Raw genomic sequence first — 27,778 nt, forward strand, 5'->3', positions numbered from 1 at the left:
GGCTCACATGGCCAAGCCATCTCAAGCGCCGCTGACTCAGTAGTGTGTATAAGCTGGGGATGTTGGCCGCTTCAAGGACTTCTGTGTTGGAGATATAGTCCTGCCACCTGATGTTTAGTATAAGATGCACAATACACACTGCATATTTTAATGATTTGTTCATCTGTAGCCCTAGATGCCAATTCCTTTACCCCATTCAGTTTCTTATTTTCAAAGGCGTAGGTGATGTCTCTATTTTTCCTACCAAAGTACATCACCTTACACTTACCTATGTTAAATTTCATTTGTTACTTAACTGCCCAGTTTGCAAGTTCTCTGATGACGACTTGATAATATACAAAATCTTCTGAAGAAAAATTAAAGCTATTTTACATAACATGGGTGTTACAAATGGCCAGAGTAAATAAAGCAGTTTAATTGATTTACAAAAGTGATTCCACAGAAGAAAATGTAGTTGCATTTACAAAGTGCACAAGTAATCAAAACCAGGAGTTGTTACACAATTAATTTTTACTTAAAATAAATAAGCACCTGTTAACCCTTCCAGAAATACCACTCCATAAAACACAGTATCTATAGTATTTAAAGCCTGCAATGATAACAGACAGACAGAAAAATGTGACTACAAAAAGACCATGCTGGTACCGGAACACTTTTAAGCACTTATGCCTGATATTCTTGTGGTGATGCCAAAACTTAATGCATCTCCAGTTGTTTTAGATGACTTCTGCGCCAGACTTAATGTAACCGGACGCTTTTTGTGGCCTTTACTGCTTCAGACTTTGGAAAGGAGCCCGGACTCCGGCGCACTTGCCTTGGTGAGGTTTTGAACTTCCTTAAAATGGGGATGATCCTTGTCAGCAACCAGCTGCAGAAGGATGGCTTCACTGGTGGTAATTATAATCCCAGTACGGGCTAGACGCTATAAAAATAAATAAAAGATTAAATAAAAGTTTCAAAAACAGTTCACTAATGACAATAGTGCAAACTAATCCACCTGTTTCCTTTGGTTCCTTTCCCCACCATCAATTTTCTCCTCTTAAGATAACTCTTGCTGGGGTACAGATTCACCAATCCCAGCCATCCTCCAGAACTTCATGCAAGAGGCTATGCTTTTTGTGTGAACCTCAGCTATTCCACCTTGAGAGGCTCAAAGCCATACCTGACCCTGTCCACACTCAGTCACACACTTTCCAGCAAAGTTCATTAGACAGTGCTCAGAAGCAGGAGTCACGGCTGTTTTCTCCCCACTTCAGAGACAATAAATTTTGAGACAAACTTTCACACCCAAGTTGCTGCCCAGACTGAGATCGCATGGATCAAGGACTGAATTTGGAATCTTCCAGTTCTGGAAGACTCAGTGTATCATAGGTAACATTTACCCAATAAGGCATCAGTTTTCAAACTTTCAGTGATCAAATCTGTTTGTCAATGGCAACTTATATTTGTTATCTAATGTCTCTACACCAATGTTGATAAGAGAACATACAAATCAAGAATTGTGAGTAGGTGAGGCCCATCTTGGTTTCTAATAACTGTAGATTTACCACTGATTATTCGATTTACACTCCAAGCATGAAAAAAATGTAACCATCAGATATTGTTAGTAAATCAGTTTTCATTTACTCAGGCCAGTTGTAACTCCCACATTATGTAAAATAGCTTTCGTTTCTCTTCAGAAGATTTTGTATATTATCAAGACGACAGAGAACTGGCAAACTGGGCAGTTAAGTGGCAAATGAAATTTAACAGATCGAAAAGGAACTAGTAAGATATGCTGAAAGGCTGAGATTAGGTAGATGGAGTGTGAAGAGACTCGTGTGGCACAAACACCAGCATAGACTTGATGGGCTAAATGACCTGTTTCTGTGCTGTATATTCTATGTAATCTTTAACTGAAATCCCTCCTAATGAAATTTTAAAGATGAGGGTAGCTACAGCAGTAAGACTTTAAACAACCAATCATACAGCTAGCTAAAATTTCCAAATTACAGTCTCTTTTTTTTAATGTTTCATGGCATGTGAATGTCGTTGCCAAATATCCATCCCTAATTGCCCTCGAGAAGGTGGTGGTGAGCTGCCTTTTTGAACTGCTGCAGTCCATCTGGTGTGGGTACTCCCACGGTGCTGCAGAGGAAGGAGTTTCAGGATTTTGACCCAGCAACAGTGAAGAAACAGCAATATAGTTTCAAGTCAGGATGGTGCGTGGCTTTTGGAGGGGAACTTGCAGGTGGTGGCGTTCCCATGCATCTGTTGACCTTGTCCTTCTAGGTGCAAGAGGTCGCGGGTTTGGAAGGTGTTGTTGAAGGAGGCTTGGTGAGTTGCTGCAGTGCATCTTGTAGATGGTACACACTGCAGCCACTGTGCTGTTGGTGGTGGAGTGAACGTTTAAGGTGGTGGATGGGGTGATCAAACGGGCTGCTTTGTCCTGGATGGTGTTGGGTTTCTTGAGTGTTGCTGGCGCCGTGCGCATTCAGGCACATCCATTACACTCCTGACCCGAAGGGTCACTGACCTGAAACGTTAACTCTGCTTCTCTCTCCAAAAGATGCTGCCAGATCGGCTGAGTATTTCCAGTATTTCTTGTTTTTATTACACTCCTGATTTGTGCCTTGTAGATGGTGGACAGGCTTTGGGGAGTCAGGAGGCGGGAACTCACCGCAGAATTTCTAGTCTCTGACCTGCTCTTGTAGCCACAGTATTTATGTGGCTGGTCCAGTTCAGTTTCTGGTTAATGCTAACCTCCAGGATGTTGATAGTGGGGGATTCACTGATGGTTATGCTGCTGAATGTCAAGGGGAGATGGTTAGATTCTCTCATGCTGCTGACACTATAAATATTAATACAAACAAATGCCAGAAACTCTGGCATGCAGCATTAGTAACAGGGACACATTTTAATTCTGTTCCTTCCTGATGCATCAATTTTAAAATATATTTAGATTTAATGAGTCAAGGAGTAACTGATAGAAATTTAAATTAGCACTATGACAAAGGATTAAAATATTATGAAACATCAAGTCAGGTACATTTGTGGATGGCATGCAGGGGGAAAAAGTCAGTCCCCATCAACAAACTTGAACAGGGACTGACTGCAGAATCACAAATATGTATCTGCAGGTCACAGTATCACTAGAGGCTGGTTTAAACAATTATATGGAAGATTGGTTTTATTTAAATTTCAGATTATTCTCTTTTATAACGCTACACCATTTTTATTCTTTAGCTAGAAAGAGCTACTGGCACAAACTGGAGGATCATTCCGCATTTATTACGTCTGTTAATATTTTATGCCACTGAGATTTCCATACTTTCAACACTATCCTGTGAGTGGTCAACAGTAAGTGGATTTTTGATAAGCTTTTAAAAGCAAAGTCCATATTTAACTTCATCAATACATCTACAGTTTTAAACACACCAGAAAGAAATGGTGAGAGGAACAAAGTGGGCAAAATGGGAAACATTTAAAAAAAAAAAATTCATAGCACATTGGGATTCAAACCATTGATCAGTTAATTGGAAGCCAGTGTGATGCAGTTACAATAAAAGGAAAGGGGCCTCCCATTTTTATCCATATCGGATTCCCTCCACTAAATACAAAACTGAGATACGACAGTAAATTTTCTGACTTAGTCATCCTGGCACAAAGCCAACTGCACACAATGTTCCAACCATTTAGAATTAATAGCCAGATAATCATCCGCCTGAATTTCTGACATGCACAGCTGTGGATGAGGCTACTCATTGAGAGCATGAACTCAGAAAAATGCTCCAATGCTGGGCACATTTTACACTATTCTTGAACATGAGCATCAAGAATAAAGGGCAAGATAAATTATGGGCTGATTTTTTCTAGATACAACCAAGGAGCTTCGAGCTTGAACTTTCACCTACTGCCTGAACTTTGCTGTAACCTTCGCCCAGTTTCCTCTTTGAGAGCCATTCAATATGCAAGGTGGGCAGTTGGCAATATTTCTACCATCAGGAGATGGAACTCTCTGCTGGTGAAGAATCATAGAATGGTTACAGCACAGGAGGCCAGTCAGCCTATTGTGCTTGTGTGGGCTCTCTGCAAGAGCAACTCATCTAGTGCCACTTCTCCACCCTTTCCCCATAGCTCTGCAAATTTTTTCTTTAGATAATTATCCAGTTCACTTTTGAAAGCCTCAACTGAATCTACCTCCAGCACACTCTCAAAGTGCATTCCGGATCCTAATCACTTGCTGCGTAAAAATATTTTTCCTCATGCTGCTGGTGCTTCTTTTGCCAATCACCTTAAATCGTGTGTCCTCTAGTTCAGGATCCTTCAGGCAATGGGAACAGTTTCTCCCCATCAACTCTGTTCAGACCCCTCATGATTTTGAACACCCCTATCAAATCTCCGCCAAGGAGAACAGCCCCAGCTTCTCCAGCCTATCCACATAACTGAAGTTCCTCACCCTAGAACCACTCGTGAATCTTTTCCACATCCTCTCTAATGCCTTAACATTCTTCTGAAAGTGTCGTGCCTAGAAGTGGACACAATACTCCAACTGAAGTCAAACTAGTGTTTTATACAGTGTTAAAGATGGGTGTGAGCTATAATCAAACAAAGTCAAAGGCCTTCCCCAGACTTTTCGTCTCCAACTTATCTTCACCTCAAAATAGGGCCATCAAAAGCCAGGAAGATGGGGAACCAGGTAGGTGAATTCCAGTGCAGAGTTTGCATCCCAAGGCTCTTTTCTGAACACTGCAATCTAACATTTTATCAGAAGGACTGCCATGCAAGCTTTCCCAGAATACCTGTACCGTATCAAGTGTCTGCCCATGCCAGTTCAGCAATACTATTTTCAGTTCCTTGTTTTAACAATGTCCTCGTTATGTCTTTGCAGGATCTTCTCAGGCTTCCAGAGCTGACCTTTCCTGGCACTCACCAGGAAGCAAACCTCTTGTGAAGTAGCAACAGCACACACACCCAGCACCCCTTCACTGCAAATACCTTACTCACCCATCAGCTCAAAACCATTCACTCCAGAAGGTTTACATATTGAATGGAGGGGCAGCATGAATAGTTAGCCAAAGACATGGGTGGATGCAAGTAGAAGCATATGAAGGAAAAGGTGCAGGAAGCCAATCACCAAATGCTAAAGTTGCAACTCTGCCTGCCCAGCAAGGTCAGAAAACCAGGGTCACAAAATTTGGCTCTGTCGTGCCACTAATGTGACAGTGAGACCAGAGTCCTGAAAATGGCAGCCGATCCACTTCCGGCGTGGCCCACCATGCATGTAAGGACGCTAGTGCGTGCCTGCCATGCATGTGCTAGAAACATGCAGAATGGGCAGATTGTGAAGTCACTCAGCATCTAACGCTGATTTTGTGCCCAGCCTGCCATTTTGAACCTCGTAGGTCCTGTTAATGTCCTCTCAAACACTTATAGGTGAACAGACGTTCAGCACCATGAGGGTCCTTCCCCCCAACACCCCAAGAAATAGATAGGTGGGGAATTGTGGAGCATTAGTGACATGGTGATGATTTTAGAGGAACCAGAGTCTGATTAACTGCTCACTGACAGCCTGTCCGGAGCGATGGAGTCTCTGATACCTCCAATTCTTCTGCTCCTCTGGCTCTTCTTCCTCTCGAGGTTCTCACCGAAGGACTGTGCCCTCATGAAAGGCAGTCTGTGTAGCCCTCCAGTAATCACTGCAGCATGTATCCAAATCTGTGATGGTCTGCTGTGAGCTACACAAACTGCCTCTCATAAGGGCACAGTCCTTTGGTGAGGACCTCGGGAAGAGGGAGAGCCAGAGAAGCAGAAGAGTTGGAGGTATCAGAGACTCCATCACTCTGGACAGGCTGTCAGCGAGCAGTTAAATCAGACTCAGGTTCCTCTAAAATCATCACCATGTCACTGTTGCTCCACAATTCCCCACTTATCCATCCCTTTGCTATGGACCATCACATCCACTGAGCCAAAACCCTGCAATAAAAGGCACCTCCAAAAAAAAAAAATTTTTTTTTTTTTTTTTAAAAACAACTTTATCCAACATCAGTTCCAATAATACATACAAAACTGAACTATTCAACCTTGTGCATTCCCTTAGTGCCTGATTTACAGATGCCTTTACCTCATGCTCCTCACAGTGCTACCAAGTGACTGCAGTGTAGCTGGTGGAAGGCTGCTGACTTTCAGTGAGGGAGACTGCAGATGGCTTTCCAGGATTATTTTGAGGGCCTGGCTCCCCACTGTCCCATCTCGACATGGGTGGCAACAGTCTGGGCTGGCTTGCTGACAGGCAACAGCAAGGGCACTGGCAGAATGACAGTGGTGGGAGCATGAATGCTGTTATCCTGAGATAAGACAGTAGGCTACTGCACCATGGCGCCACTGCCACTCCCCCAGGGTGGAGTCTCAGCAATCTGAGTAATCTGCTGGAGCAGAGATTGCTGGACAGCTGCAAGAGCCTGCATGCCCCTTTGAGCACTGGTACCACAGCCATGATGGCACACCAAGCCTTGATCTCATGACCTCAGTCCAAGCTCCCACTGCAGCACTCCAATGTTGCATGGATTCTGCCTAAGCTGCAATGGAACTGGAGACATTGGCCACCTCATGCTGTGACCAATGGAGTAGTGGAACTAGAGAACGACAGTGCATTCCTCCAACCTTGGTCGTAACAGCCTTGATGCTCCCAACAAAGAGCGGAAAGTAAGGAGCGATGCAGCAAATGCATGAGCGAGCAGTCAAGGGCCGGTGTGCAGAACCTTCAGATAGCGCTCAAAGGTCAATTTCACATACCATCTACAGCATAGCCCCATCAAAAAAACTGTCTACTGCCATTCAGGCCTTAGGCTGTATGCATGTTACATCATTGGACAGAATTTCTGATGAGCCTGCCCAAATAAGACAGAAGATAAAGGACAAGCTTTCATGATGTGATTGTTGCCATCTCATCCATGCCTTCCGATATGCAGCTGCACAGTGACACGGAAGCTCTACCAAGGTCAGGTAGGGGAATACATAGTCTTGCAGCTAGCAGTAACTGCTGTGAAAGTCTAAAAACAGTTCTGATAGTAAGAACTTCTTTAAAACTATTTGTTTTAAATCATTTTTAAAAATCCTACCTCCAAAGCAAACATTCTGTCCATCATGCTTCTTGAAGAAGTTGCATCAGCTACAATATGGACTTCAAGGCCTCTTCCAATCAGATCCAGGGCGGTCTGTTGTATACAGACGTGAGTCTATCAGAAAAAAAAACAAGGGTAACATTTTTTAAGGCATCAGTCAATCTAAATTTTGTGGAGAAATTGCAGATTAGATGGTGATTAGGTAGGAACAATCAATCATTGGGTAGAAATTTCTTTTTGTGTTTAATGCCAAAAATTCAATCCAGCAAAGGGTGAAGGACCATGCATTTAATACCCTGAATCTGGTTCTTAGTGATTATGAAAACAAACTCCAGAAAGTTTTTATGTAGCCATAATTTGAACTAAATATGGCACAAATCGGAGTGAAACGTTGTTCAAGTTTAACTGAGTGGCTGCAAAGGTGTAATTCCCAGGTTTCTTCCAGCAGGTTCAAACAGTAGCAAGATCTGTGATTGATCAGAGCACATTAAGAGACACAGCAGGTTTATCCTCATAACTATGACACCTTTTGTGAACTCTGCAAAGTCCTCTACTACTGAATTTCTAGCAGTAGCACTGGATTCCCTAGTGTTGGCCCAGTTGATGAGCTCTAATTGCAGCCTGCAGAGGGTCTAGGTTCTATTTTGGAGACTCTATTCCAGCCGTTTTGTTTCCAGTGACACTGAGGATTTCCTGCAGCTGCTGTAAAACGTAACACTAACAAATTGCATTTATATAGAGCCCTTGACATAGAAAAATGTCTTAAAAAGACTTGCATTTATATAGCGCTTTGCACGACCACTGGATGTCTCAAAGCACTTTACAGCCAATTAAGTACTTTTGAAGTGTAGTCACTGTTGTAATGTAGGAATTGCAGCAGCCAATTTGCGCACAGCAAGCTCCCACAAACAGCACTGTGATAATGACCAGATAATCTGTTTTTATGATGTTGATTGAGGAATAAATATTGGCCAGGACACCGGGGATAACCACACCCCACCCTGCTCTTCTTCGAAATAGTGCCATGGGATCTTGTACATCCAATCGAGCAGACAGATAAGGCCTTGGTTTAATGTCTCATTCAAAAGACAGCACCTCCAACAGTACAGCCTGAGTACTGCACTGGGGTGCCAGTCTGGATTTTTGTGCTCAAGCCCTGGTGTAGGACTTTGAGTCAAAAGGTTTTGAGTTCGAGGCGAGAATGCTACCCAGTGAGCCATGGCAATTTAAAGCAATATCAGACAAAAATGGACACCAGGACAAAGTGATATTGAGAGGGGTGACATAGCAGGTTTTATAGAGTGCTTTAAAAGGAGAGTGAGTGAGGTGGAACGGTTTAGGGAAGGAATTCCAGAGCGTACGGCCTTGATAGCTGAAGACACAGTTGCCATGATGTGGTGAGGAGACACACAAAAGACCAGAGTCAGAGGAATGGAGAGTTCAATGCACTGTCGAGCCCAGGAATGGATTTAAACAAAGACTGACAATGTTAAATTAAATTTGAGGTTTTGGGAGACTGGCAACCAGTACGGATCAGCATGGATAGGGATAATGGGTGCAGGACAGGATATAGGCATAAAGGCAGTATTGGATGAGACGAAGTTTACAGAGAGTGGAAGTGAGAGTCTGGCCAGAAAAGGACTGAAATAGTCATGTCTGGAGCCAACAAAGGCACGGATGAGAGTTTCAGTGGAAAATGGGCTGAGGCAGGTGTGGAGATAGGCAGGGTTACCGAGACGGACATAGGAAGGTGGGGGGCGGGACCTGTGCTGGTGAAGTGAATTGATTCGAAAGCTCAGCTTGGAGTTCATAAGACGCTAAGACTGTAAATAGTCTGGTTCAGCCTGAGACACTGACCAAGGAGCAGCTGCAATTAGTGGTATGGGTACAGAATTTGCAGCAAGGGTTCAAAACAATGCCTTCAGTCTTTCCAATGTTTAAATATCCAACACTGGATATCACAAGCCATCTGACACCACTGAGGCAGTGGAAGAGTTGAGTGTGTTGGCGGAGAGGTAGAGCTCGTGTAAATTAGAGTACATGTGCAAAATGATTCCATGTCTGCTGACGATGTCACCGAGGGGCTGCATATACCATATTTGCTGGAGCACAAGATGCACTATTTTTCTGGGAAATAAATAAAAATTGCCTCAAACGTCTTATGGTCTGAAGCTTACGTCCCAATATTTCCTAGATATGTATTTTTTAAATCCTGGTGTGTCTATGGTCAGCAAATACAGCAGCTGAAGAATAAGAGGACAGATCTGTTGGGAATTTCAGAAAAGCGAAACTATTAATGGAGATGTTCTGGCTATGATTAGATGGTTAAGAGTGCAAGCAATTACAGTGACTGCTGGATTTAATTTTTTGCCTTTAAATACAAAATTTACCGAGGCTAATAGAGGGAAGGTGTTGGAGGATGATAGAATGGTCAACTGTAACAAAGATTGCATAAATATCAAGGAAGATGGCTATCGTCACAGAAAATGTTATTTGGAACTTTGATTAGGATGGTTATAAATGCTGTGACATGGAAAATTTGAATTGCAGAAGAGATGAGCAAGGAGTTCTGAGGGAGTGGGCAACACGTTCAAGAACTTTGAACAGGACAGGGAAGTTGGAATGGTGGCAATAGTTTGCAAGGACAGAGGGGTCAAGAACGCTTTTTTTTCAAAAAAGGGAGAAATAGTGATGGCAGCTATTTGAAAGCAAGAGGGACTGTGCCCAATGAGAGAGAACTATTTACTAGCTAGTGCGAGAGTCAGGAATGAAGTTGGGCGGTCAGCAGTTTAATGGGAATGGACGTCAAGGGAGCAGGAGATGAATATTATGGAGAAGATGAACTCAGAGGGGGTATGAGACTAGATCAGACAGGAAATGGAAAAGAACGTGGCTTGTGAGTTCGACCGTTTTCTTTTCTGCCGCAGCGATGTGCAACTGAAACTAAAATATACAACAAAATGAACTGATGCTGCCCAAAACCAGTTTTCACAGAAAAGTGGATAAAAATCATGGGATCCAATCCTCAAAACACTTGTAAAATACAGGAATTCCATGTAATAAAAGCAAAATTGACCGTTGAATTTTTTTTTCTTAGAAAGGTCATCAAGATACCTATCAATGAGCTATTATTCTGCAATGCATTAAGCAGGGGTCACAAGAGCACCATTCAAAAGTCTCATAAATGAACACGAGGTTCCACTAATACCAGTGACTGCACAAGTTGTATGTTTTATTAAACATAAATGAAGATTGTTAGAATGTGTTATATTCAGCAATTGAGCTTTCACAGGATATCCCGAGAATACAATTTTCTTTCAGAAGTGCAATCTGGGCTTTCAAAAGCTTTTTGTCTTTGCTTTCTATTTTCGCCTCTCCTATGCTAAAGACAGTTCATGCATGGTTCCATTCCTGGCAGTTGCCCTTCAGCCCTTACTCAACTGAACATTCAGAAGTCTGACAATCTGATCACAGATACACTTAATGCTGTCTTTACACAATTCTCACATGCTTATTTCTGGAAGAGTCCGCTGGATAGGGATCACAAGCAGAAACAACTCCCTTCCCAGGACAGAATGACTTATTGCACCATCTCTCAAAAGCTATTAAGTTAACACTTCCCCAGTGATGACAGATAGAAAAGATAAAAGGAACATAAAAAGTGTATTTAAAACACCTGACATTTTGGTCTTATGTTTGGCACAACTTGTCTGGAAGACAAGTAACAAAAGGCACAAAATAAACAATGTATTTTTATGCAGAGAGGAAAAAAAGAGAAATACAAATAACAAAAGAAACATTTATGGATTGTGCAGTGGAATCATGTTCTGTGCAAAGCAATGTCTGTGACAGTTCTGGCCTACAAATGGACTGTGAATAATGTTTTGCTTCTGTGGTTATATTTGTAGTAAAACTCAACTGTATTTGATTTAACCAAGGGATGGAAGAAAAGTAAAACCTTGTTCAACATGGTCATGGGCTGCATAGTTTAATCGGATTTTTACTTTGTTGATTGAAACCTGTACAGATACCACCACCACTGCACCCCCCCTCCCCCACAAAAAGGATACTTACTGACAGTCCCAAATAACTTACATAATAATAGATACAACAAACTGCCTATTGAAACACCATGGACACTCTCAAATTATGAACTACAGACAGCTTTCAATGCACCAAGTCAGTTTACAACTTAAAACACCGAACACACAGGCAAGTGTGTGGCAGCTGTGGGAGAAGGGAACGGCTTTTGCATGATGATCTCTCTATCCAGCTTACACAGCAGCAGACAAACTGCTCTCTCCCTAGGATTGAATGCTTGCACAGCACTATCATATGAATAATGGATTTTCTTGCCACAATGGATGCTAGGTAGAGATCTCCATTACACAAAAGTCAGGAACATAAGAACTAGGAGCAGGAGTAGGCAATTCAGCTCCTCGAGCCTGCTCCGCCATTCAATACGATCATGGCTGATCTCATCTTGGCTTCAACTCCACTTTCCTGCCAGTTCTCCATAATCCTTCAACCCATTTCTAATTAAAAATCTGTTTATCTGCTCTTTAAATTTACCCAATGTCCCGGCATCCACCGCACTCTGGGGTAGTGAATTCCACAGATTCACAACCCTTTGAGAGAAGTAATTTCTCCTCATCTCTGTTTTAAATCTGCTACTCCTTATCCTAAAACTATGACCTCTCATTCTAGATTGCCCCACAAGAGGAAACATCCTCTATATGTCTGCTTTGTCAATCCCCTTAATCATCTTATATAGCTCAATTAGATCTCCTCTCATTCTTATAGACTCCAGAGAGTAATCTCTCTTCATAACACAAGCCCCTCATCTCTGGAATCAATCTAGTGAACCTCCTCCGAACTCCCTCTAATGCAACTACATCCTTTCTCAAGTAAGGGGACCAAAACTGTACACAATTCTCCAGGTGCGGTCTCACTAATGCCTTGTACAGTTGCAGTAACACTTCCCTACTTTTATACTCTATTCCTTTAGCAATAAATGCCAAAATTCCACTTGCCTTCCTTATTACCTGCTGTATGTGCAAACTAGTTTTCTGTGATTCATGCACGAGGACACCCAGATCCCTCTGCACTGAAGCACTCTGAAGTTTCTCTCCATTTAGATAATAATCTACCTTTCTATTCTTCTGACCAAAATGGATAACCTCACACTTATCCACGTTAAAATCCATCTGTCAAACTTTGGCCCATTTATCTAACCTATCCATATCCATTTGCAGATTTCTTATTTCTTTATTGCAACTTACTGTCCCACCTATTTTAGTGTCATCTGCAAATTTTCCCTAGAGGATCCTTAACTATGAGATCATTTATTAATCCCACCTCATTACACAACACCAAATCTAGAATAGCCTGCTCCCTGTTTGGTTCCACAACATATTGCTCCAAAAAACATTTTCTAATGCATTCAATAAATTCTCCCTCGAAGCTACCCTTGCCAATCTGACTAATCCAGGAACTGCTGGTCAGGGTGGGAAGTCAGGGATCCAGGCCCAGAATGCGTGGATGGGTGAACTGGAATCATCAGTGGTGTGGGGAGGAGACTGGGGAAAAGAGAGACCTGGGAATGAGTACTGATGGGGGGAGGGGGTGGGGGAGATGGATTGAATGCTTTTCCCTTTTCCCTGTCCTCATCTGCTTTCAGATGGCCGCCTGGATCTTGGAACTTCTCACCCAACAGCTACTGGCGCACAACCACAAATAAAGATTCTCAACTACAAGAGACCAATGTACCCTCTACTTTGTTTGCTGTGTGCAGCCAGCGTGTTGCACTGCATAGTCCCTTGAAGACTGATGCGTGGTCACACATGTGTGCATCTTAAATGGAATGTCGCTCGTGGGCAGCTTGTTTGGTCCCTGCACGGCACATTCCTGATTGTGCCCGGCTGCACACCCACGCAACTTGAGGGAATATTGCAGAGGATCCAACCTTTATAAGGTAAATCCAATAATATTTGGAGAACTCATATGATCTGATGTCATTATCTGTTGTCATACGATTGATGTCACATGGTCAAAACATCAGATTAAACCTGCAGAATGCTCCAACTGGCATTGGCAATCCTACTCCACCAGTACATCAGGTACTGACGATTTAGTAACAGCACCCTACTCACCCCTAGTACTTCAAACATTAGCAGCTGCAGCACAAGGAGGGAGGGAGTAAGCCCTGAATAGGACATTAATCCCCTCCAAGCACTCCGGCCCTGCAGCAGCCACCTTGCATTTTGCAGGCTGCTAACATAGTAGCTTCCAGGATCAGGACCTCTGTCCCTCAACAGAAAAGGACCTTGGGCAACAATGAACTGGGAAACCCAATGAACAGAAAATAAACTGAAATCACATTGTGCTGGCAGGACTCTAGAATTAAGCATAACACCAGAAAGGGGCAAATAAAACAAGGAACACCACAGGAGATACAACCAATCCTGGGATCGTTGGTGCATCCAGTTTACTGCTCATAAGATGACCATTTTGAAAATATGCAAATAAAGGCCACCTGATGCAAGTCCCTTAGATGCCACTAATTTACAAATTTCAGTGTATTCAGTTCCCAGATAGCCCAGTAGCCAAGGACACCATCCAGTGCAACACTAAACCCAAGGGAATCCCAGATTCAATTTTCAATCCTTGGTAAGTTGATCTCAGTCGGGACAGCACTGCAATTTGTTCTCCTGACTCTTGACAAGGAAGAGCAAAGAATCAGTCAAGTTTTTTTTTTTATTCATTCATGGGATGTGCGCGTCGCTGGGCAGGCCAGCATTTATTACCCATCCCGAATTGCCCTCGAGAAGGTGGTGAGCTGCCTTCTTGAACCACTGCTGTCCATTTGGGGTTGGTACACCCACAGTGCTGTTAGGAAGGGAATTCCAAGATTTTGACCCAGCGAGAGTGAAGGAACGGCGATATAGTTCCAAGTCAGGATGGTGTGTGACTTGGATGGGAATTTGCAGGTGGTGGTGTTCCCATGCTTTGCTGCCCTTGTCCTTCTAGTTGGTAGAGGTCGCGGGTTTGGAAGGTGCTGTCTAAGCAGCCTTGGTGCAGTGCATCTTGTAGATGGTACACACTGCTGCCACTGTGAATGTTTGTGGACGGGGTGCCAATCAAGCGGGCTGTTTTGTGCTGGATGGTGTCGAGCTTCTTGAGTGTTGTTGGAGATGCACCCATCCAGGCAAGTGGAGAGTATTCCATCACACTCCTGACTTTGCCTTGTAGATGGTGGACAAGCTTTGGGGAGTCAGGAGGTGAGTTACTCGCCGCAGGATTCCTAGCCTCTGACCTGCTTGTGTAGCCACGGTATTTATATGGCTACTCCAGTTCACAAAACCAGAACACAAAAGTCCGAGTGTATCAGGCCTTTGTCCTCAGTACCTTGCTCTATGGCAGCGAGGCCTGGACAACGTATGTCAGCCAAGAACGACGTCTCAATTCATTCCATCTTCGCTGCCTCCGGAGAATACTTGGCATCAGGTGGCAGGACCGTATCTCCAACACAGAAGTCCTCGAGGCGGCCAACATCCCCAGCTTATACACTCTGCTGAGTCAGCGGCGCTTGAGATGGCTTGGCCATGTGAGCCGCATGGAAGATGGCAGGATCCCCAAAGACACATTGTACAGCGAGCTCGCCACTGGTATCAGACCCACCAGCCGTCCATATCTCCGCTTTAAAGACGTCTGCAAACGCGACATGAAATCCTGTGACATTGATCACAAGTCGTGGGAGTCAGTTGCCAGCGTTCGCCAGAGCTGGCGGGCAGCCATAAAGACAGGGCTAAAGTGTGGCGAGTCGAAGAGACTTAGTAGTTGGCAGGAAAAAAGACAGAGGCTTAAGGGGAGAGCCAACTGTGTAACAGCCCCGACAAACAATTTTCTCTGCAGCACCTGTGGAAGAGCCTGCCACTCTAGAATTGGCCTTTATAGCCACTCCAGGCGCTGCTTCACAAACCACTGACCACCTCCAGGCGCCTACCCATTGTCTCTCGAGATAAGGAGGCCAAAGAAAGATGGACTCCAGTTCAGTTTCTGGTCAATGGTAGCCCCTAGGATGTTGATAGTGGGGGATTCAGCAATGGTAATGCCGTTGAATGTCAAGTGGAGATGGTTAGATTCTCTCTTGTTGGAGATGGCCAGTGCCTGGCACTTGTGTGGCGCGCATGTTACTTGCCACTTATCAGCCCAAACCTGGATATTGTCCAGGTCTTGCTGCATTTCTACACGGACAGCTTCAGTATCTGAGGAGTCACGAATGGTGCTGAACATTGTGCAATCATCAGCGAACATCCCCACTTCTGACCTTATGATTGAAGGAACGTCGTTGATGAAGCAGTTGAAGATGGTTGGACCTAGGACACTACCCTGATGAACTCCTGCAGTGATGTCCTAGAGCTCAGATGATTGACCTCCAACAACCACAACCATCTTCCTTTGCGCTAGGTATGACTCCAGCCAGCGGAGGGTTTTCCCCGATTCCCATTGACCTCAGTTTTGCTAGGGTTCCTTGATGCCATACTCGGTCAAATGCTGTTTTGATGTCAAGGGCAGTCACTCTCACCTCACCTCGAGTTCAGCTCTTTTGTCCATGTTTGAAGCAAGGCTGTAATGAGGTCAGGAGCTGAGTGGTCCTGGTGGAACCCAAACTGAGCATCACTGAGCAGGTTATTGCTAAGCAAGTGCTGCTTGATGGCACTGTTGATGACACCTTCCATCACTTTACTGATGATTGAGAGTAGGCTGATGGGGCAGTAATTGGCTGGGTTGGACTTGTCCTGCTTTTTTTGTACAGGACAAACCTGGGCAATTTTCCACATTGCAGGGTAGATGCCCAGTGTTATAGCTGTACTGGAACAGCTTGGCTAGGGGCGCGCAAAGTTCTGGAGCACAGGTCTTCAGTACTATTGCCGGAAAATTATCAGGGCCCATAGCTTCTGCAGTATCTAGTGCCTTCAGTCGTTTCTTGATATCACGCGGAGTGAATCGAATTGGCTGAAGTCTGGCATCTGTGATGCTGGGGACTTCAGGAGGAGGCCGAGATGGATCATCAACTCGGCACTTCTGGCTGAAGATTGTTGTACATTGAGGGTTACAGATGGATTAATCCAGTCCTAGACTTGAATGCCACCCAGAGACTTGGAAAACATAAGATTGGCCAGAGTCTTGGAAAGTGGTTGTCTGCAGCTCTTGATAAGAAAATGATATATGACATAAAGGAACATAAAGAGCAAGAGCCAGTTTAAAATAAAAAAGATTTAACACACAAACACACTCTCAACCACAGGCTGTTTGAGACTCAATAGACCACGTGGTTCTGATCTCATCCAGACCAGAACACAAATAGTAGAGGTAAGATGCTTATCACAAAAAAAGGAAATAATTAGAAAATAAAATGCTAATTGTGTACCTTGGCACAAAGAAAATATGGCAAATAAAGGGTAAAATATATATAAAAACCAGATATCTACATACCTCAACTCCAAACAACACAACACTTTGAACTCCTGGCATTTCATTAAGAGCCTCTTCCACCTCTGGTACAACCATTGAAAATTTAGTTTTAGGTACGACCATCTTGGCTGTTGTTACATCAATTTCTGCTACAGTATTCCCAAGTCCTTTTGGATATTGTTCAGTGACAATAACAGGAATTCCCAAAATGTGGGCACCCTGAATCTGGAAGTGTATTTAAAATAATGTAGAAAAATATATACATATATTTTATACACACACACACACACACACAAAGTAAATAACACAATAACATATTTAAATATTGTTTCGTAATAACACTATGAATCATACATTACTAAGACACCCAAACCCTAAAAATATAAAGGAGTACTCTCGGCATCATGAAAAATATGGAAACTATATCTAGACTTCTACGTGTGAAGCTGAAAGTGCGACAGAACGATAAAGTATAGATGTTAAAGATTAATACTCCCAGTCCGCAGCACTGAGGAATGTCATTTGTCAGTTATGACTGAAAGAATTCGAGTGATCTGTATCCTAACACTGGCCCGGATTTTGAGGTAGTAATGTCAGCGAAACTGTCGGCGTTCACCTCATTACTCCTCTGAAAGAGACAGAACTTCTGGAATCCGCAGATGCACAGTTAAATGCACAAATCCAGAAGTTGCTGCCAGTGATTCTGTGCTTCTCCGTAGGGTGCACTACTGAAATAACCCCAGAACTGCAATCAAGGAAAAAAAAAAATCACTGAACTGACAAGAACTTGCCTTTTACGCTATTAGTCTCGTGGAAAAAACTCTTGAAAAAGCTACAACTTGTTGTATGAAGTGTAACTGGGTTTTTAAAACTGCATACTAATTTCATAATTACTACCAAAAAACCTTTTTGCCCTGAAAAATTAATCTTAACATTTGTGAAATGTCAAATTCCTCCATTATGATAAAAAAAACATATTTTGAATTTTTTTTTAAAGTTTATGATATTTCAGCTTTATCATTAATCCCATGTGCAGGTCCCAACCACTTATTTCACTCTCTATAAAATTTAAAGTGAATGATAACTAGTGCATTTTACTTCCAGTTTGCTGGTGGTGAGAATATTTCAATGTGATTGGCTACTTATCCTGATTGATGACACCACTGTTTCTGGACACCTGGAGATTCCTTGACTTGGCATCAGATTCAAACTGATGTCAGGAAAGGGTAAAATCCACGCCAAATATATTGCTAGTGTTTTTTGCGCAGCTTTCTTCAAGGTTAGTTTAGATTTGGAATAGTGCAGCCAGAGAAGAAGTGGAGACTGACAGTGTTGGTACGTGCTGGGTAAATAATTAGCAGAGAAACAGAGTAGTGTATTGGAATATCTTTAAATTTGGGACTAGCTAAATTAACTGCACGTTTGTATCACACCTGCATATTTCTAAGTTTTGTGCATAGCTAAACGCTGCATCGAAATATATAAATCATACAGAACAGAAAGTGGCCATGTGGTCCATCATGCCTGTACCAGCTCTTTGATAAAGCTATCGAAATAGAGAAGAGTTGGAACTTTCTCTAAACCCTGCAAACATTTCCTTTCCACGTATATATCCAATACCATTTTGGAAAATTATTACTGAATCTGATTCCACCACCCACTTAGGCATTCCAGAGCATGAAAACTCACTGCATTAAAAAATTCTGGTTTGCTTACTAATAATCCTAAATCTTTAAACTCTGGTTACTAACCCTCCTGCCAGTAAAAATAAGTTTCTCTTTATTTACTCTTTAAGACAGGGATCCTGCCTCCAAGAGCTGCCAACCAATCAGAGGGCTGACAGCTCAGCAGTACTTGCAGCGCCACTGGGAGCGGTGGCCACTGCCGGTACTGTAGAGGCATCAGACGCAGGCCCAGCGCTGGAACCCTGGACCACAGGCAAGTGAGGCAGGGTCGCCAAGGCCAGTCTGGAAGGCCCCGGTGAGGGAGGGTGGTTGTGCAGTCCACGGGAGGTGGCCCTGGGGGCTTAAGGTTAATGAAATGCTGGCCAGAGGAGGTGGTAGAAGTTATGCTTTAGCTATACTTAGACCATACCTGGAGCACTGTCAACAGTCCTGGGCACTACACCTTTGCAAGGATATATTGGCCCTGCAGTATAGATTTACCAGAATGAAGGCTGGACTCCAAGGATTAAAGTACAAGGAGAGATTAAACAAACTAGGATTGAATTCCCAGGAATTTAGATGGTTAAGGCATGATTTGATTGAAGTTTTCAAGATATTAAGGGGAACAGATAGGGTAGAGAGAAACTATTTCCGCTGGTTGGGGATTCTACGACCAGAGGGCATTGTCTAACAGTTAGAGCCTGACCTTTCAGGAGTGAAATGAGGAAACACTTATACACATAAAAGGTGGTAGAAGTTTGGAGCTCTCTTCTGCAAACAGGAATTGACGCTAGATCAAATGTTAATTTTAAATCTGTGATTGATGGTATCTTTGGTTAACAAAAATCTAAGGGATATGGGCAAAGGCAGGTACATGGACTTGTAACGCAGATCAATCATTATCTCATTGAATGGTGGAACAGACTTGAGGGGCTAAATGGCCCACACCTGTTCCCATGTTTCCAAAGCTCCTCAAAGCTAATAAAAGACATTTTGAATTGTAGTCACTGTTGTAGTTTAGAAAACGCACCAGTCAATTTGCACACAAGATCTCACGAGCAATGATAGGTGACCAGAAAATCTCAAATGAAAACCTGTTCCCAACGACCCATTTTAAGAAAATAAAATTGCACATCATTTAAACCAATGGAGCAACTTTTAAAGTTAAAAAGGAGAGGTTATTATTGTCATTGTGATTGTTCAGAATTTATTCAAAGTAAATGGATTTTTCTCATTTTGTTGCAATGCAGCAGTGCTGGATCAAATTTCGGAATGAACAATAGTAAACTTGAGAAAACTCACCAGCCTTTGCCCTACACTTATGATATCTCCAAAATACTTGATTGCAGGCCTGAACCTTTCCTGCATATCACAACAGAAAAAAACAGTGCTGGGAACCACAAGGTTTCCGAGTGAAGTCATCTGGTAAAACAAATATAAAAATTATCATGTCACAATTGGCCATTTCATTTTATGTTCAAGATAACAAACATTAGGCATGCAACAGGACAGCCAGCAATATACAGAATTTCTCAACTGTCAGTTCAGGACAAATGTACCACATTCTCCTCCGGTGTTCACTGAGTAGATAGCTCATGCCCAATGTATTTAAAGGGTTAACTACTAATAATCAGAAGCATTTTGCTTGCAATACACAGGATCAGCAGACAGCACTTTTCTGGATCAGCATTTACAGCTTTTCTCTTCATGAATATTCAAACATTTTCCAATCGCAGATACTGCTATAATCAGCCAAATTCAGTCCTAAAATACAGTACTGTACTCATTTGAAATTAATTTGCAAACTCACTAAATACAAAGTTGTGGTAAAATTATTTTCAAGCAAGGATATTGGGCAATATAGATCTCCTATTGCTTGGGACTTGAAGTTGTGTTCAGCTCAGACTAAATGGTTGACAGTCTTTTATTCTTGGATGCAAGGGAACTTTGTGAGATTAGTTTGGCAGCCTTATTTTATGTTCTATTCAAAATGCATTGGGGATTGTTCTTCTGAGGTTACAGGTTCTGCATCTCGTTGGGTCAAATAAGGGGAGATTTATCTAGTATAAAAATAGAAAATGCTGGAAATACTCAACAGGTCAGGCAGCATCTGTGGAGAGAGACAGAGAGAGAGACTTAAAGTTTCAGGTCAGTGACCTTTCATTAGAACTGGGAAAAGTTAAAGATATAATAGGTTTTAAGCAAGGGAAAAGGGGGAAGGTGGGAAAAAGAACAAAAGGAAATCTAAGGTGGAGGGCAGGAGAGATTAAATGACAAAAGGTTCATGGTGCAAGGCCAAAGGGAGCGGTAACGGGACAAGTAAAGAAACAAAAAGATGTGTCTCGGGGAGATGTGAATGACAGAATGCTGTTGGTACTGATCAGTAGCCATTAGCTGTTTACACTGAGTGCCTCAAATGGGAAGGGTTTCATTCCCCAACACTTGCATCCCTCACCTTGAATAGGGGAAAAAAAAACTTAAGGCCCTTTAATAGTTAAATGAAAATGTAATCTATCAGTAATAGCAATTGCAAAATACCAAAAACACTCCCTGTTGTACCATCAATACATCATTGATGAATTTCTTAAATTAACGGGGCGACGCAGTGGTTAGCACTGCAGCCTCACAGCTCCAGCAACCCAGGTTCGGTTCTGGGTACTGCCTGTGTGGAGTTTGCAAGTTCTCCCTATGACCGTGTGGGTTTCCGCCGGGTGCTCCGATTTCCTCCCACAGCCAAAGACCTGCAGGTTGATCGGTAAATTGGCCATTGTAAATTGCCCCTAGTGTAGGTAGGTGGTAGGAGAATTAAGGGGATGTGGTAGGGAATATGGGATTAATGTAGGATTAGTACAAATGAGTGGTTGATGGTCAGCACAGACTCGGTGGGCGAAAGGGCCTGTTTCAGTGCTGTATCTCTCTATGACTCTATAACTTTCCTTGACAATATTAGATTTGGTATCAATTTTCTATTTTTTCAATAAAATTTAACAAGCTTGTTTCATGAGATTCAGTTCAATGCCGAGAGATCAAATAATCTCCAACATTTTCTCATCTATTCTTTGAACATTAAAAGTAATATAAATGATAATCATTATGGTGAAGCACTTCCTCTGTCTGCCTTTTGCATGAAAATCATAAATAGTTTCTTTTTTTATACTTACTATTCTGATTTTGTAAAATTGCAATGATGAATTTTACATGAATACTATTCAGGAAAAGTATACATAAAAGAACGACTCATTTTACATTTGGATCACTGGGCTTGAAAGCACTATGGCAGATAATTATACACATCTACTGCCAAGAAGCCGAGTATTCTGGTCCATTGCTTCTTAACTTACCACTGAGTGTAAGGCATTCAGAAGGAAATTAATTCAAATTATTCAGGTTCATTATTGTACAAACGAAAGTGAGACCTATAATGCTCCAGGGAGAAATAGTGGCTAACAGGCACATTCTATAAAACTGAATTGTTTGCATTGGTGAAACATATAAAATTCAAGATTTGTTCGTTGAAAGCAAAAAGCATATGTGTCTGCATCAGCTGACTATAGGAAGACCTGGATAAACATAATTGGAAAAAAAATCAAGTTACTAGAAATGCAGAAGCCACAATTATTTAAAGCATGTGGTTTGATGCAACATAAACATTTTAAACTGTTAGAAATGTAGAAAGAGAATACACCTTTCTCCTCCCCAATCCAAAACAAATTCTCAAACAAAAATCAGCATAATCCCAGAATCTGGTACTGTTATGCATCATATTTTTTTAAGGTTACTAAGAACTATAATAGCTTACCAACATTGTTTAGTTATATAAAAACCCCTCACTATATACTGCCTACATCTGTAATCACTTGACATGCTTGAAGGAAATTAATTATGTATAGGTCATCTTCTGGGAGCATTGTATTGCAAATGCTGCAGTCTTTGCAGAATCCAAAGTTAATTAATACAGTCATTCTTTCAAGTCTCCACAAATGACTATTCCACATCTTATTCTCTGGAGTTATACGGATATTGATTATGATAATTAAATAGAAACCTGGGAACAGGGGGAGCTCAACGCCACCTCCAAAGACAAACAAGCATGTTTGCAGATCTCACATTACATTCTTGAACTACAGAAGGTCTTCACATCTGTGGCAGGATTTTCCATGGAAGACAGACCAAATTGTGTCATGCAAGTTGAAGAGTCTATCAAAAAAGATAAAAGAGGACATCAGGCACAGTGGACCTGCTGGTCATTCACTGCACCATCACCAAAGCACAAGAGCAGGACAATGGGGAGATACAACAAGTCATTTAAAATGTTAATGACACTGTACTATGTGATATCATCCAGAACAGTGGCACAACAATACGTTGGACATCATACAATTTGCCTGGGCACAAGTGGAGGAGAATGCTGGCTCCATTACTACTCTCATGATCACATTTGTCACAATGCTCCTACTTGCAGCTTCAAAATATTGCTGCAGTGTTCCTTTGATCTGAAAGTCAGTTTGAAAGAGTTTTGAAGTCAGTAACCAAGTCATCGTTGGATTATGTTAGATATCTGGCGATGGATACTTTGAGTGATAGATCTTACTAAAGCTCTGGAGCTAATCAAATGCAAATTCTGTAAATAGAAAACACAGTTTTAGAATAAAAATAGTTAAAATGTTAAAGAAACAATGATTCCTTTCTTTGTTGTGTGCACATTAATTTGTTGATTTTTATACTTATTTTACAAAATAAGGTATTGAATATTTGATTTTGAAATAGAAGATGTTTATTTACCCATGACATTTTATACAGCTGTTTGATTAAACAACTATGTTTTTGAAATCACTTCTTTGTATGGTGCCTTTCTTGTTTCTTTACCCACTTCTCCGTTCATGCTTCACATACCGGTTGAAGAGCTGCAGCAGGTTTCCGCTTCACCCTCCCTGGTCCAGCTGTTACACTTTCCAGAATTGCATGTCATACGTGATGCCGATTTCATCCTCGGTCCTGTCATCGTTTAACATACTGACATGGAAGATGACTTGCTATGTGCCGTTTGAAACATATGAAGCTGATTTTCACCACAAAAATGTTGCAAATGCAAAATTCTCCCATCCAGATCACAGAAGTTAACAATGTAAAGCAAATGATTTAAATCGCACATTTTAAATGGAAATACCAGGCCAAAAAATTAATACATTTATTCTTTTTCTTTTCTTTTGGGCCTCCTTATCTCGAGAGACAATGGATACGCGCCTGGAGGTGGTCAGTGGTTTGTGAAGCAGCGCCTGGAGTGGCTATAAAGGCCAATTCTGGAGTGACAGGCTCTTCCACAGGTGCTGCAGAGAAATTTGTTTGTTGGGGCTGTTGCACAGTTTATAGTGCGTCATTAAGATTTAAATATTGATTTTATGTTTCATGTACATTCTGTCAAATATTAATATATCAGTTTACGTTTGCTGTGGTAAATTCTAATCCAACTGCACCTTATAACTCTGGCGGTATAAATCTTTTCAATCTACCCCATAATAAATCAGCTAAATTATTGAAGTTTTGGATTGACTAACAGTAAACATTTATCATTGGGTTAATCCATTTTGAATTATACAACAAGCTAGCAGCACAATTAAAAATGCTCTTATAACCTGCAATGCATCTTCCCATCAGACACAAAAAGAACAATAGCCTCATCCATATTGCCAATAAACTAACAATATTGTCTTTTCACTGCTTTTCTAGATAAGCTGAATTTTGAATGAAGCATCCAATTACTGATCCAGATTTATTATGAGGCTGTTACCGTGATGCACATACTGACGCCTAAGCTGCGTCTGTTTTACAGGTCTTAGAGCAGATACAAGGGCGAGACCAATAAAAGTATCAAAAGCATTTCTAAACACGTAAATCAGTAAACATCTAAAAGCGGAAACCAGACAAACATGGCCTCTAATTTCTATATAGAAGTTATTTTCAAAAAATGATTATTTTTGGATTTAGAGATACAGCACTGAAACAGGCCCTTCGGCCCACCGAGTCTGTGCCGACCATTAACCACCCATTTATACTAATCCTACACTAATCCCATATTCCTACCACATCCTCACCTGTCCCTATATTTCCCTACCACCTACCTATACTAGGGGCAATTTATAATAGCCAATTTACCTATCAACCTGCAAGTCTTTTGGCTGTGGGAGGAAACCGGAGCACCCGGAGAAAACCCACGCAGACACAGGGAGAACTTGCAAACTCCACACAGGCAGTACCCAGAATTGAACCTGGGTCGCTGGAGCTGTGAGGCTGCGGTGCTAACCACTGCGCCACTGTGCCGCCCTACAAATAAAGTAGAATGCTATGTGTAAAATTTTAAATACATTTTATACATTATATTCATCACTCTAGAGCATCTGCAGCCCATTTGGTAACTTTGTGCCTGGAGTGGGAGAAAGGACAGTGAATCTTTCACAGCACTATGGGCAGCCAGTGAAATTGGGCTTGCTTGTGGTCAGACAAATGCAGTCTGCCTACACTAGAAGCAGAAGCCCCAGCAAGATGGATGCTATCTGAAGTAAAATGTACATTTTAGTTGGTGCATTGTTGCCAATAGGGCTACAATATCAGCAATTCTACTGCAAGCCAAGTTAACTAATGAAAACTTATTTAACTGTGAATTCATAAAATATACATTTTGACAAATCCTGAATCAGTGGCATAGTAATTAAAAATTTTAATGTCAGTAATCCTTTAATTATGTAAGTGAGTGGAGAACCATTTGGTTCCTTTGAACTTTATGTGCTTGCCATGAGCTATCACACCAAAGTCTGGCATTTGTTCTTTTGTGTAGAGGTTGAAGCATCAACTGTGACCCCAGTCATATAAGGGCCAGTATGAGTCAAAACGTGACACAATATATTTATCCGAATGAATTCATGTTTAACTTCGAACCAGCTCTGCACATGACTGCAGACTTTAAGTCAAATCGACTGGATAACTAGCACATCCATTTATATTTTATTCTAAATATATAACAAAAAAAGGTTAGGACTCTCAGTGCTAAATTACTGTGTTTATAGGATAACAGGCGCATAGAAATAAGCTCTATATATTTAACACACACAAAAAAAATCTCTCCCTGCATGCTTTAATTACATCAGTTGTCACCCAACACCTCTCCTTCACAGGGACATCACTGAATAGTGTGGACTTGGCTTTTTTCCGTGTCTTAGATGCTCTGATTGCAACATCCAATAAACCTGTTAAGGCAAATTAATATCAACACTAGTCACACACACACAATATATATGATGTACCTCATTGGAACATGACAAACACATTGCACTGACACACACTGTGCTGCTGCTGCTGCCCGGGGCCGGAACTCACCGACACTTGTAGTGACACCAGCCGCAGTTTGCACCTCTCATTGACGAGAAATCCTTTGGGCAGGTCGACGTACTCGCCCCATTCGGCCGAGTGCAGCTGGATCACGAACTTGCGGTGGACACCGATCATGCTGCCGTAAAGCGCCAGGAATTTCTGGATCAGCAGCTCATGGCCCGCGCCCGCCGGCACCGTGGAGGCTCTGGAAAACGTCGAGAAACTGAACAGCACCGGGATCTGCACTTCCGCCATGTTGCTGGAGCGCAAACATCCACCCCCTCAACTTTAACCCCGGCATCGGGACATCGTCCACACCCCGTCCTCTCAAACAGGGATGGGAGGAGCCCCGCCCCGATCAGGGATGGGAGGAGCCCCGCCCCGCCCCGCCCCGCCTCGATCAGGGATGGGAGGAGCCTCACACCACCCCGCCCCTCCTGGCCCCCATCAGGGAGGGGAGGAGCCCTGCCCGTCCTGCCCCAGATCAGGGAGGGGAGGAGCCTCACACGCCCCACTCCTCCTGGCCTATAATCAGGGAGGGGAGGAGCCTCGCATAACCCCACCCCTCCTGGCCCATAGGGAGGGGAGGAGCCTCGCACCGCCCCATCCCCCCTCCTGGCCTATATCAGGGAGGGGAGGAGCCTCGCACCGCCCCACTCCTCCTGGCTCATATCAGGGAGGGGAGGAGCCTCACACCACCCCACTCCTCCTGGCTCATATCAGGGAGGGGAGGAGCCTCGCACCACCTCACCTCACCCTTCCTGGTCCATATCAGGGAGGGAAGGAGCCTCACATGGCCCTACCCCTTTGTGGCCCATATCAGGGAGGGAAGGAGCCTCACATGGCCCTACCCCTTTGTGGCCCATATCAGGGAGGGGAGGAGCCTCACACCACCCCACTCCTCCTGGCTCATATCAGGGAGGGGAGGAGCCTCGCACCACCTCACCTCACCCTTCCTGGTCCATATCAGGGAGGGAAGGAGCCTCACATGGCCCTACCCCTTTGTGGCCCATATCAGGGAGGGGAGGAGCCTCGCACCGCCCTACCCTTCCTGACTCAGATCAGGGAAGGGATGTGCCTCGCACCACCCCATCCCCCCTCCTGGCCTATATCAGGGAGGGGAGGAGCCTGGCACTGCTCTGCCCCCTCCCAGCCCATACTGTGGAGGAGCCTTGCACTGGACGGCCCCCTCCTTGTCCACGCCCCATTCGCTCAAATAAACGCAAAATACTGCAGTTGCTGGAAATCTGAAATTAAAAACAAAAAATGCTGCAAATACTCAGCAGTGGGTAGGCACAGTAGAAACAAACTAAACATCTGGAGAAAAGGAAGCAGAGCTAACATGGATAATTACAGGCCAGGTAACAATATGGATTAGGAAAATTTGGGCAATTTTTAATTAAAGCTGAAATTACTAAATATCTAGATGAAGAGAAAGTAATTAGAAGCAACCAACACAGATTTGGGTAGGGAAGATCGTGTTTGACAAACCTGATAGAGATCTTTGAGGAGATGAAAGATATGGTGGATGGGGAAATGCATTTGATGTCCTGTACACGGACTTTAGAAAATCTTTGACAAGGTACCACATGGGTAACAATTGGAGAAGACTAAGGGGGATGAAATTAGGGGGAAGATGGCAAATTGGATTGAAAACTAATTAGAAGGGAGGAAACAGAGTAGAAGTTAAGGGCAGTTTCTTAGACTATTTGGAAGTGGGCAGCAGTATTCCACAAGGCTTCATTATGGGACTGCTTCTGCTCATTGTGTACATTGTCACACTCACGCAATGCAAGCTTATGAACTTATGAAATAAACTCGAAATGGACACTTTTCCTATAAAACAAAATGGAATTGAGAGATCAGATGACCTTTCCTTTCCTGTCAATACACATGTAACTGCAAGAACCCTGAGCTAATCTTTATGTCTGGACAAGTCTTTGCAAAGTCAAAATATAAATGATCTTTTTGGACATATCTTTGAGAAGTCATTACGATGAAAACAGTCCTTTCTATGATGATGGCTGCATCTCTCTAACCAATTGTGTTAACAATACTGAGGCAGACTTTTGACTCCAAGCTTGAACTCCAGAAAATGGGTGTGAAAAGCTCTATTTTATCAAGATGGTATGTGATTTAGTGACACCCAAACTCCATTGTCTGACAATG

The 27,778-nt window shown here is 42.7% G+C and overlaps 1 protein-coding gene across 3 annotated transcripts; it reads right to left on the reverse strand.

The window, feature by feature from the left end:
• Positions 1 to 379: 379 nt before the first annotated feature.
• Positions 380 to 25,954, reverse strand: isoc1 (isochorismatase domain containing 1). Of its 3 annotated transcripts, none has more exons than XM_068030173.1 (5): positions 25,616 to 25,953; positions 19,547 to 19,666; positions 16,602 to 16,805; positions 7,101 to 7,217; positions 380 to 922 (listed from the first exon to the last, which is right to left on the reverse strand). In XM_068030173.1, exons 1-5 carry the CDS (start codon positions 25,862 to 25,864, stop codon positions 776 to 778), a joined length of 837 nt encoding a protein of 278 aa, XP_067886274.1. In that variant the 5' UTR covers positions 25,865 to 25,953; the 3' UTR covers positions 380 to 775. The 3 variants fall into 3 exon arrangements, with proteins under 3 accessions (XP_067886274.1, XP_067886277.1, XP_067886276.1); XM_068030176.1 differs by lacking the exon at positions 380 to 922 and adding an exon at positions 2,486 to 2,782 and having other exon boundaries at positions 25,616 to 25,954; XM_068030175.1 differs by lacking the exon at positions 380 to 922 and adding an exon at positions 2,486 to 2,785 and having other exon boundaries at positions 25,616 to 25,954.
• Positions 25,955 to 27,778: the final 1,824 nt, after the last annotated feature.

The sequence above is a fragment of the Heterodontus francisci genome, chromosome 4, assembly GCF_036365525.1.
Source record: "Heterodontus francisci isolate sHetFra1 chromosome 4, sHetFra1.hap1, whole genome shotgun sequence".
Lineage (NCBI taxonomy): Eukaryota > Metazoa > Chordata > Chondrichthyes > Heterodontiformes > Heterodontidae > Heterodontus > Heterodontus francisci.